Below are 12,865 nucleotides of genomic sequence, written 5' to 3' on the forward strand. Positions count from 1 at the left end.
GTTCCTCCCCTCTCTCTGTCTCTCCCCTCTCTCTGTCTCTCCCCTCTCTCTGTCTCTCCCCTCTCTCTGTCTCTCCCCTCTCTCTGTCTCTCTCTCACCCTCTCTATGTATCTCTCACCCCCTCTCTCTCTCACACTCTCTGTCTCTCTCTCTCACCCTTTCTCTGTCTCGCTCTCTCTCCCTCACCCTCTCTCTCTCACCCTCTCTCTGTCTCTCAACCTCTCTCTGTCTCTCACCGACACTCTCTCACCCACTCTCTCTGTCTCTCACCCACACCCTCTCTGTCTCACACTCTGGATCTGGATCTCTTATTTACTCTATATATCTTAACTGCCCTATACTTCACCGAAATAACCTATACTGCTTTCTTCCAGATCTGACTCAAGCTTCACATGGAAGACATCGGAACCCCCCCAACCCAGAAGACAGGTAGGGAACACCTACCCTCCAATGTATAACATTGCGGAATGAGGGTACATGGACATTGAGGGACTGCGGATCAGGTAAGAGCCCAGACGAGATTGCTGCTTTAAATATTGGGAAGTGGGGGCATCCAGACACTGGTTAAGGGGTTCAGGAAACTAGTCATTCACATCTGGCTTTTTTTTCTAAATCCGACATTTACACACACAAACACACAAACACGTAACCAGGACTAATTGTAGTATAATGTAATACAATAAATAAACTTATGTCAAAAACGAATGTTCTTACTAGGAATTTATTTTATTTATGTATTTTTTAAGCGGGGCGGGATTGGGGGCGGGACTAGGGGCGGGTTGGGGGCGGGACTAGGTGGCGAGTAGATTTTTTGGTTCGGCGAGTAGATTTTTGGGTGATTTGTCAAGCACTGTATATATATATATATATTTTAAAAAAAACTGGTGTTTGATCTGCATTGCCCATGAAACTTAAAGGATATACTTGCATTTTCCTTATGGCTTTAACATGGTGTTGAAATCAAATCAGTTTTTCACTGAAATCCTCAGGCAGCCTCTGTGCCAAAGTTGTATGTTGCCTCAAAGTTAACCCTTTTCGTAGCATCATCTTCCTACACCATCCCAAGCTTGCGTTACATTGCGTTTCTGGTATCTTTAAATCTTTTGCAATTTTACGTCCTTTGAACAGGATAACTTCTCTTGTTATGGGAAATCCTTTATCGCATGTCTCATTAATGTACTGAACATGTACATCAAGTTCTTCATAACGGCCCTTTCTAGGCCCTCTAAAGGGCTTTTCTTGTAGAATGTACATTTAGGAGTTCATCCATTTTATCCTCCATCGCCTCACATTATTCAATTATGTCAAATTCCTCAGCTGCTGCACTGTTTGTGACTTCTGCCACATGGACCACCGTCATTTTAAAATTGGCATCATAAGTTCTTCGCAGTCTTCTGTTGATTTGGCCCTTTCATGTTCCCCGTCTTTCAGTGTGGTCACTCATTTTTTTCTCTCACAAGTATCAAACAGCCAAAACTGCGATCTCCTTGATCACCTGAGCACAGGTGTAGACGGCTGCTGTGTTTGTAGCATGCACAGGACCGAATGGAGCGCATGCGCATACTGCTGTTGTCTTGGTATGTCTCCGCAATGTGCGGGCCTGATTATAAGGAGTATGGATTTTCACCTCAACTTTATTGAAAAAAAATCACCTTATAATGGGGCAAATACAGTATTACAGTGTTACCCATCATGCACTGACTGCAATGAAAAACAAAGCCACAGAGGAAAGGACTTATCAGCATTAAAGTATGGCAAACACAGGTAAGTGAAATTCAGAAAAATAATCAGCTTCACATCAATGTGTGCGTGCGTATGTATATGTATATAGTGCCATCTACGAGTGGTTCACAGACTTGGGCGAAAGCTTTCACACTTCTCTAATCATTAGCGGTCGTCACTTTTTACCAACTACAACTGTACAGTCTTAAAGGATTGCAAACCACTATTAGAAGAAGTGAAGTTCTAAGTATTAACATGACTAGAAAACATAAAAGTATACTTGATTTCCAGAAGTCATAGATAAATGAAATGAGAAACTCATTCATAATTTGTGGAAGAGAAAAAGAAAATACTAAACGTTTCGGCAACCATAACTTTACGGTGTCATGAACAGCATTTTTCACTAGGTGGCGCACTTACATTGTAAATGAAATTGGTCTCCTGTCGATTCAAACCAAAGAAAACTCAACCTGGCCTTTTACCAGTGTTAAATTGCAATCTTCATTCTTTGTTGGTTGAATTGACACTGCTGGATGGGAGCTAGACAGCACTACATTATGGCTATTTTTGGGGGCTCCATTTGAGACTCACTCTTTTTTAAATTCCAGAGCTTTGCTTCAAGAGGCAATCCAAGACGGTGGACTTTTTTGCGAATATATATACATATACAGTGGTCGACAAATCACCAAAAAATCTACTCGCCACACAAAAAAATCTACTCGCCACCTAGTACCAAACGTGTGCTGCTTGGGCCAATAGGAGCTCGCCACGATTTTAAATCCACTCGCCCTGGGCGAGCAAATGTATAGGTTTGTCGAACACTGTACATATATATATATATATATACACACACACACACACACACACACACAGCGGAACCCCTTTATAACGCGGTGCTAGAAGCCACATAATGAGACTGCGTTATAACTTGGATCGCGGGGGGGGGGGAAATGTCCGCCGCGAACAGCTGTCAATGAACTCGGCGGGCTGGTGTGCGTGTATGGTTTGCAGGGCCCCCTCAGCAGGCAGACTCTCAAATTAAAGGTAAGGAGTGGCTGCCAAATTATGTGGGCTATTACATTGCTGGACTGCAGGTTATTATTTGAAGGGTGCAGTAGTATACTAGGGGTGTATAGGAGCTGTGTGAGGGGGGTATATACATGGGGCGTGAGGGGGGGTACAGATGATCGGGCGTGTGAAGGGAACAGATCGGGCGTGCAGGGGGGCACAGATGATGGGGCATGCGGGAAGAACAGATGATGGGCGTGCAGGAGAAACAGATGATGGGGAGTGTCATGTGTTGTTGTTCAGCCGAGAGGGTGTACTTTCTTTTTCACACAATTGTAGATATATCTATATCTATCTATCTATATATATATATATATATAGCGCAGGGTGTCTCCAGGGCTGAACCCCCTACTTCTGGAGATACTTACCTGTGAATTAGGTGCCGGTAGCCGGTCTCCCCGGTTGCCAGGGTTCACATTATGACACTCTTCATCAGTGTGGCTTCCTATTGGCCCATGTGACGAGTGTGCTTCAAACTTTAAAGCCCTGCTTGCTGAGCCAGAGCAGCTACCGGCTCCAAGTTCGGAGGTATCTCCGGAAGTAGGGGATCTCTGGAGTTGAAATTAATAGGGGTTCAGCTCTGGAAACCCCGTTTCAATTTTATATATCTAAAAGCATTATTTTTTTTAAATGTGCCATCTTCGATTGCTCCTTTAAAGTAATTATTATCGTTTATTTGTGAAGCGCTAACATACCGGATCAGCACTCAAAAAATTAAAACAAATTTCGTATTTAATGTATCAAAAGAATGCAGCAATACAGAAAAAATCTCAGAACACACAAAGGAAGGAAATGTTAACAGGCACACACGTTTGCACATATAACTGTGTGTGTCTGCTAACTTTTCCTTCCCTTGTGTGCGCTGAGATTTTTTTTCTATATTGCGGCTTTCTTTTGATACATTAAAGAAGAAATTTGGTGAGATCAAAAAGAAAACGTAATTATCATTTTCTTTTATTTATTTTTTGAGTGCTGGTCCACTATGACGTTTTAATTGTTGTATGCTTCTAGTGGTATAGATCAGCGGTGCGCAAACTGGGGGGCGCCAGATTATTTAGGGGGGGCGCAGGCTGCAGGCGGGGAAGCCTGGGGGCGGGCAGAGCTGTGCACGGGCGGCCAAGCAGCTCACACGCTTTGTGCTGAGGCTGCTTCTGTGTGATCTCTGCCTGCAGCGGGGGCGGGGCTTTCCCTGCACACAGACAGCCTTCTCCTCCTCCTGTCCCAGTTATCAGCCGCACATGGGGGACTGGACCAGGCTTATTAGTAAAAGTGTGTGTGTGTGTGTGTGTGTGTGTGTGTGTGTGTGTGTGTGTGTGTGTGTGTGTGTGTGTGTGTGTGTGTGTGTGTGTGTGTGTGTGTGTGTGTGTGTGTGTGTGTGTGTGTGTCACATATTGGGGGGAGGGGGAGAGAGAGACATGGAGAGGTGGGAGACATATTGAGGGGAGGGGGGAAGGAGAGACATGGAGAGGTGGGAGACATATTGGGGGGAGGGGGAGAGAGACGTTGGGGGGAAGGGGAGAGAGGGAGAGACACTGGGGGGAAGGTGAGAGAGAGAGACACACTGGGGAGAAGGTGAGAGAGAGAGACACTGGGGGGAAGGTGAGAGAGAGAGAGACACACATGGGGGAAGGTGAGAGAGAGAGACACTGGGGGGAAGGTGAGAGAGAGCGAGAGCGAGAGCGAGAGAGAGACAGACACTGGGGGGAAGGTGAGAGAGACACACACACTGGGGGGAAGGTGAGAGAGAGAGAGAGACTGGGGGGAAGGTGAGAGAGAGAGAGAAACACTGGGGGGATGGTGAGAGAGAGAGAGAGAGAGAGAGAGACTGGGGGGAAGGTGAGAGAGAGACACACACTGGGGGGAAGGTGAGAGAGAGAGACACACACTGGGGGGAAGGTGAGAGAGAGACACTGGGGGGAAGGTGAGAGAGAGACACTGGGGGGAAGGTGAGAGAGAGGCACTGGGGGGAAGGCGAGAGAGAGAGACACTGGGGGGGAGGGGGAGACCCAATGGCTAAACGGAGGTATGAAGGTCAGGCAGAGATGGCAGAATTGAGGGGCTTGGGAGGATGAGTTTTGGGGGGCTGAGGGTTCTTTGGGTCAGGGGGGTCACTTCGGAGTATTGATCAGCAGGGGAGATTCATCAGTACCCCCCCTTGAGTTTGGTTATGGGGATCCCTGGGCAACATTTAAAACGGGAATAAATAAATAATACATAAAACTGGTATGTAGGAGTGGATGACACTGGGGAAAGCAAATGGGAGAAGGAAAAAGGGGAGGGAAAAAAAAGGATGCGGGAGAGGGAAGGGATGTAGCAAAGAGGTGGATGAATGCCCCCTCAAATGGATTGCCTTTGTGCACCACAAAAAAATATATTTCCAGATGCCAGCAAACAATAAAATAAACAATGATCCAATACCAGTATACTGCCTGCGCGCACGCCTGCAGCCCAAGCGATTTGTGAAGTTGGCTGCAGGAGATTGTAGACGCGTGGCGGACGCGTCACAAAGCTGGTTCGTCCTCATTGGCTGAACCAGCTCACGTGTGCTGACGTCATGTGATTTTGATCAGGCAGAGGGGGCCCCGAGAAATTTCATGGATGAAAAGGGGGGCTCGGCATAAAAAGTTTGCTCACCCCTGGTATAGATGCAGGAATCTGGTACTGCATTTATACCTACATGAACAGTTTCATACAAGTGAGAACAAACATGCACACACAGATACTGTACGAAGCGGTTATGAGGGTCCTGTTCATGAGAGCTTTCAATCACGCCAAGTACATGCAGCTTCACACAGAGCTCTCATTCAAATCGCTTTCCCTGTGCCATTGCAAAGTCAGTGATATGCAGTACTCACAAGTGCTGTAGGCAGGTTCACACTGCAGCGACATGATCTGGAACTTCTCCTCATCGGTTTCCACGTTCTGGTTGGAGAGGTACTGTTTCACCTTCCGGGCCATCTGCGCATCTTCATATAGCTTCTTGGCATTGAGGAGGGAGCTCCGTCTGGCCCGTTTCTTGTGTGCGCCGCCTTGAACATCCAGCATGTTTGAATTTGTGCTTCCCTGACTCAAGGACCTGAAAGAAAAAAAAAACCAAACAACACATCAGAAGTGGCTATGGCAATATCCTTCACTAGATATAAAGTTAAAAAGAGGAAATTTCTTATATCTGTATATGTGTGTGTGAATATGATGTAAAAATTATCCAGGTTACTAGAAATAATGAGAAAATATAATAAGAACTTACAGAAATGTACAAGATAGCAATGAGGAGGGAGAGAGAAGGATGGTGACAAGTCACTTAGGGCCATATTTACTAAGCAGTCCTTTTCCATAAGATACCTTCCAGAGCCATTTATTTTAATGTGCCTTTTGAATAGGCACGCTTGGTAAATATTGTCCCTAATCTTCCTTAGGCACCACAAATAAAAAACAAGCTTTGTGAGTCAGATGCCTACGCTTAAAAACGTCCCAAGGGCAGAGTTGGGGATTTTGATAGCACCATATAAGTAAATAAGGCCTCAAGCCTGGCGTAAAATGTTCATGTCTGGAGGCAATCTCTTCAGAAACAGATAGGCACAGTGGGGACATGATGTAGACATTAAAATAATGCACAGATAGTTATTATCTATTATAAATATGGTCAAGTACTTTCTCATAGAAAGAACAGTAGATTCATGAAACATTCTCTTGCCAGAGATGACCGGGACACTCACATTAAATGTAAACTTCTGATAGGCACCTACAGGGTACTGAACGTGATACACAACGTGATACAGAACGTGATACAGATGAAGCACGCTTCACTGTTCTCGCTTTTGTGGTACAGTATGCTGGAATATATCGCAGTATATTTCAGCAATATTACCACCGAATGCAATGGAAACTCTATGATATTCTGAGGCATGCGCCTGTGTGTGCCTAGTTATCTGGGGGAACAAAGAAGACTACAACATCTGTGTAAAAGCCTAAGGTGTTTTATACCTAGAGACCTTGTCGTACAATGAGAAAGTGCATCTTACCTCCTGCAAGAGAGTGGAGCAACATGCAGTACTATATATAGTTTAGTTAACGTGTGTTAACATAAACCGCACTTTCACCATCAGTGTTGAACTCAAGCTACTACTTACATTACCATCATATACGTTTGCTTGTAAGTTCCCCTTTTAGGGAGGGCGTGCAAGTTAATACCAGTAGGTCGGCTGTTAAGGTTACAACATGCTGATGCAAATACGTTAAATGGTGGATGGCATTCCCCCCCATTCCCGATTAGTTAAGTAACAATGGTTTTATATGTTGTAAGGCTCGCATCATTAAGCACTGGTTAATTCATTAGGGATACAATCTATATTTCCACTTGGCATAAGTCCACATATTAGGAAACACTCGCAGCAATATATCACTACCCCAGACTGGGGATTTAAGGTTTAAAATAAAGTTCAACGTTATTTTGAAAGTAATTATATTCTACTGTCTTATATTATTTTTCTAATGATCAAGGTGGCAGATCCATGGCTGTCAGAGTGTTACTAGTTGGACTGTAGACACATTTTTGCTGTTGAGCAAAGCTGTGTGTGCACATTGCGTTCAATCCTTAGCTGCTGGGTACTGCTCCCCGGTGTTTAAACAGGTACCAACTGAGTCTTTTTATATTGATATAAGAAAACAAAATGATGGTGTGAGATTACAGCAGTAACATCACTGTATAAGGATAACATGGCATTTGTTTCCCCTGCTTGAAGATAAAGGCATTAAGAGGAGGGCAAAAACGCACGTATGCATAAAAAATGAATTGCCACAATCCAAAATTAGGTTCTCCTACATGTGACTGCAAGCAAAATGGAGAGCAGCTGTAGGGAGCAGCAGCACAAAAAAATTATTTGATGCATGTACATATATTATTGAGATGTATATATTTATGCTAGTCTTTAGCTGCCTTCACTGCCAGATCAGATGCCGTCTTCAAAATATTGTACACTGTGCATCCAACTTAACGAGGCTTCTTACATTAAACACATATGCTACAAGAAACAATTGCAGGTTGCTGACATGACAAATATTGCCAAGAGCTTTTAAAACAAGGTTATGTTATATATATATATATCTTAATATATAAATTCGAAATTTGTATGGTGCTAGATGTGGTGAATCTGATTGGTCCTCAGCCTGTGGCCAATCAGATTGGTGGCTCTATAACGTCACCCAACTGCCACTCTCTTCCCCTCGGCCTCGACTGACTGACTGACTCACACTCTCTCTCTGTCCTCTTCACCCAGCTCATCTCCCCGCCGGCTCCCTGCCCCCCCATTACACTCACCCTCACGTGCGCGCCCTGCACCGGCTCCCGGACAGAGGGGAAGCGTGGCGCGGCCCTCCTGCCCCAGCCGCCAACTTCAGGCTCCTCCCCCCCCGCTCCCAACCGGCTCCCGGACGGAGGGGAAGCGCGGCGCGGCCCTCCTGCCCCAGCCGCCAACTTCAGGCTCCTCCCCCTCGCTCCCAACCGGCTCCCGACACTCCCTGTAGCCCTGCACTCTCCCTTAACTTGCCCTTAACTTGCTGCCTTCAAAAAACAAAATCACCATCAAAAAAATGGCGTGCGGCCCTATGCACTGTTAATTGCGATTACAAAATGGCCGCCCGTAATATTCATTATATTGTGTTGTATATTGTGGAGCTAGCAAGTTATAATAGAGGGATTCATTGTAATAGCAGGAAGCATATAACATGGACTTAGGGACACAAACATATAAACCAGGGAAGGGGGTAGGAGTAAAAACAGTGGGGGGGGTGAGGGGTGAGACATTCAGGGGAGGGGGGAGACATGCAGGGGGGGGAAGAAGAGATGCAGGGGGGGGAGAGATAACACACCCACTCACCCACCCACTCACTCACCCACCCAGTCACTCACTAACCCACCCACCCAGTTACTCACTCACTCACCCACCCAGTTACTCACTCACTCACCCACCCAGTCACTCACTCACTCACCCAGTCACTCACCCACCCACCCAGTCACTCACCCACCGCCCAGTCACTCACCCACCCACCCAGTCACTCACCCACCCACCCAGTCACTCACCCACCCACCCAGTCACTCACCCACCCACCCAGTCACTCACCCACCCACACAGTCACTCACCCACCCACCCAGTCACTCACCCACCCACCCAGTCACTCACCCACCCACCCAGTCACTCAAGGTCACTCACCCACCCACCCAGTCACTCACCCACTCAGTCACTCACCCACCCACCCAGTCACCCACCCACCCACCCAGTCACTCACCTACCCACCCAGTCACTCACCTACCCACCCAGTCACTCACCCACCCAGTCACTCACCCACCCAGTCACTCACCCACCCAGTCACTCACCCACCCACTGAGCTCTGAAGGGCGGGGAATTGGACACGTGAGGGGGGGGGGGGGGAGGCCCAGAGCTGTGAACGGGGGGGGGGGGAACCCAGCTGATAACACGGGGGGCCACATTCATGAGCAAGGGGGCCCCGATTGCTGTTAACGGGGGAGAAAGGGGAAGGGGGGGAGGAGAGAGGGCAATGGAGAGAGACAGAGGGCAATGGAGAGAGACAGAGGGCAATGGAGAGAGACAGAGGGCAATGGAGAGAGACAGAGGGCAATGGAGAGAGAGAGATGGCAATGGGGGGAGAGAGAGAGTGGGGAGCGGGAAAATTCAATGCCGGTCAACGCCGGGTTTATCAGCTAGTATATATATATATATATTTTTTTTTTTTTTAAGACACACAGACTACCGCATACACACCACTATTGGAATGATACTCAAAAAAGCTGGCATGTCTACCAATGAAATATATATGGCGTAAAAAAGCTGGCATGTCTACCAATGAAATATATATGGAGAAAAAGCTGGCATGTCTACCAATGAAAAATATATACATTTAACTGTTTAAGAGTCAACAGGTGTCAATTGCCATGTGGTCATGAGGTCCTTGTGTTCAGTGAATTTATTTAGCATCAAAAGCAAGGAAAAAAGGAACAAGCTCATTACAAAAGCAGGTGTCTCATTCTGCCACAAGAGGGCACTCATTCTACACTACATTTAAACAAAGACATTTTGAAAAATTGTTTTACTTCAAAAGCTTTTATATTGATGCCAGACATTAAAAAAAGTTGTGATGGGTTTAAAAAAAAAACAAAAAAAAATAAAGTGTCAAAAAAACCCCACTGTACAGCAAATAAAAATACCACTTGTGGTGCATTTGTGTTTCTCAGACATGTCTGCCACCTAGTCTTTCCCCATTATCGCTTAGCAAACACTGCTTCCACTGCAGATAGGGATTGTGGGTAATGACATTAAATGAACACTCACTGTGAGTCACTCTTTACTTCTCATCCATTTTAACATGGACCCCTAAACTTTATAAATAACAATATATTGCTTGACTCATTAATATGATAATACACACCCTAAAAACAAAGGCAGATTAATCATTAAAAAACAGATTAGTCATGGTTTAGAAGGATTGTCACTCATTAAGACTGATGAGCTATAATGTCTTAGCATCGCTCTACGAAAATGTTGGATCCCGATTATTAAAACTCATGAGTATATATATATATATATATATATATATATATATATACACACACACACAAATAAATATACACACACACACAAATAAATATATACACACACACACATAAATAAATAAATAAATATACACACACACACAAATATATATACACACACACACAAATAAATATATATATACTAGCTGAGAGCCCCGGCGTTGCCCGGGATGTTTGTGGTGTGGGGGTGGCATTTGGGTGGTTGGGTGGGGAGTGGTCCACGCGGCCCATGGCGGTGTGCGGTGGTACTGCTGCTGTGGCTGTACTGATGGTGATTGTATCAGGGTGCTGATTTGGGAGGGTTTGGTGTTGATGTGGGGATGCGGATGTGGGGGTGCTGATGTGGGGGTGGCGATGGGGGAGGTGCAAAGGGGGAGGTGCGAAGGGGGAGGTGCGAAGGTGCTGATGTGTGGGTACTGGGAATGGCGGGGGCCGGAATGCCGGTGTGTTGGGGGGGCAGGGGATACCGGTGTGCTGATGTGGTGGTGCTGGGGATACTGTGTGTGTGTGTGTGTGTGTGTGTGTGTGTGTGTGTGTGTGTGCGCGCGCGCGCATGTGTGATATATGTATATAATGTGTGTGTGCATACACGGGTGTGTATACACGTGTGTGTAAACACGTGAGTGCGTGTGTGTGTGTATACGTGTGTGTGTGTGTACATGTGTGTGTGTGTGTGTGTATACATGTGTGTGTATACATGTGTGTGTATACATGTGTGTGAGCGTGTGTATACGTGTGTGAGCGTGTGTATACGTGTGTGTGCGTGTGTATACGTGTGTGTGTTTGTAAGTGTGTGTGTACGTGTTTGTACGTGTGTGTGTGTGTGTATGTGTGTGTGTGTGTACGTGTGTGTACGTGTGTGTGTGAGTGTGTACACGTGTACGTGTGTGTGAGTGTGTATACGTGTGTGTGTATACGTGTGTGTATACGTGTGTGTATACGTGTGTGTGTGTCTACATGTGTGTGTGTGTGTGTGTGTCTACATGTGTGTGTGTGTATGTGTGTGTGTCTACATGTGTGTGTGTGTCTATATGTGTGTGTGTGTCTACATGTGTGTGTGTCTACATATGTGTGTGTGTGTCTACGTGTGTGTGTGTCTACGTGTGTGTCTACATGTGTGTGTCTACATGTGTGTGTGTGTGTGTGTGTGTCTACATGTGTGTGTGTGTCTTCATGTGTGTGTGTGTGTCTACATGTGTGTGTGTGTGTGTCTACGTGTGTGTGTGTGTGTTTGTATGTGTGTGTTGGAGGAGGAACGGAGGGATGAGGCCGGAGAGGAAGGAATGTGTGTTGGGGGGAGCTGCTTACCTTACAGCATACAGCCGGCAGCAGCTTCCTCCTGCAGCCCGGGGGAGTCGCACCCCAGCTCAAGTCATCTGCTAGGGAGGGACGGGGATCAGACGGGAGCCGGACGGAGAGCACAGAGGGCATGTGGAGGGAGAGAGGGGGGGAGCTGTACGGAGAGCACAGAGGGCATGTGGAGGGAGAGAGGGGGGGGTGAGCTGCACGGAGAGCACAGTGCACGGAGAGCACAGAGGGCATGTGGAGGGAGAGAGGGGGGGAGCTGCACGGAGAGCACAGAGGGCATGTGGAGGGAGAGAGCGGGGGGGGGGTGAGCTGCACGGAGAGCACAGAGGGCATGTGGAGGGAGAGAGGGGGGGGTGAGCTGCACGGAGAGCACAGAGGGCATGTGGAGGGAGAGAGGGGGTGGGGGAGCTGCACGGAGAGCACAGAGGGCATGTGGAAGGAGAGAGGGGGGGAGCTGCACGGAGAGCTGAGCCCGGAGAGCTGCAGAAGGCATGTGGGGGTTCTCTCCTGTAGGTGAGGCGGCGGCGCCTCTGCTCGTGGGTAGTGTTGCTGGAGGCGCCGGGGAGGCTGGGGTTTGCTGTGAGGGGGAGTGGGGAGAGGTGAGGCGTGGCACCGAGGAGCGTGCGGCGATGCCCGTGGGTAGCGGTGTCAGTGGCTGGTGAGTGTGACCAATGAGAGGTGTGCGGGGGCGGGCGGGCCAAGGGAGCAATCTGATTGGCCGGAGGCTGAGTGACAGACCGACGGACCAATCAGATTGCCCCAGATTGCCCCTAGACACGGACATACAATGGTTTCAAAAATATAGATATAGATATATATATATATATATACACACACACACACACACAAATAAATATATATATATATATATATATATATATATTATTTATTTTTAGTGCAGGAAGTGGCTAAAGTAATATTGTAAAAAGTCAAAGGGTTCTGCAGCCTCCTACAGTAGCTCTCTTCAAACACTGCTTTGAAAAAAACAATTTGTGGAGATGTTCTCCTAGTCTGCACTGTTAACAATGATCCAAACAGCGAACTGAGAGCAGGAAAATCTAAAGCAGGAGCCTTCATCTGACAAATTTTAAAGCTCAATCCCTGCCTAGTCAAATGTAATGAATACAAATTCTAAAAGTATATGTATACATATTGAATAGA

General features: G+C 46.7%; 1 protein-coding gene across 7 annotated transcripts in view; it reads right to left on the reverse strand.

Annotated features, from left to right (window-relative positions):
• Window positions 1-12,865, reverse strand: part of RAPGEF6 (Rap guanine nucleotide exchange factor 6) — a 309,945-nt gene that overhangs the window by 26,602 nt on the left and 270,478 nt on the right. For all 7 annotated transcript variants that reach the window (XM_075601184.1, XM_075601185.1, XM_075601188.1 and 4 more), the window contains one exon: window positions 5,646-5,866. In XM_075601184.1, coding sequence (XP_075457299.1) covers window positions 5,646-5,866 — 221 coding nt within the window. The remainder of the gene's footprint in view (window positions 1-5,645; window positions 5,867-12,865) is intronic.

This window comes from Ascaphus truei, chromosome 5, assembly GCF_040206685.1.
Source record: "Ascaphus truei isolate aAscTru1 chromosome 5, aAscTru1.hap1, whole genome shotgun sequence".
Classification (NCBI taxonomy): domain Eukaryota; kingdom Metazoa; phylum Chordata; class Amphibia; order Anura; family Ascaphidae; genus Ascaphus; species Ascaphus truei.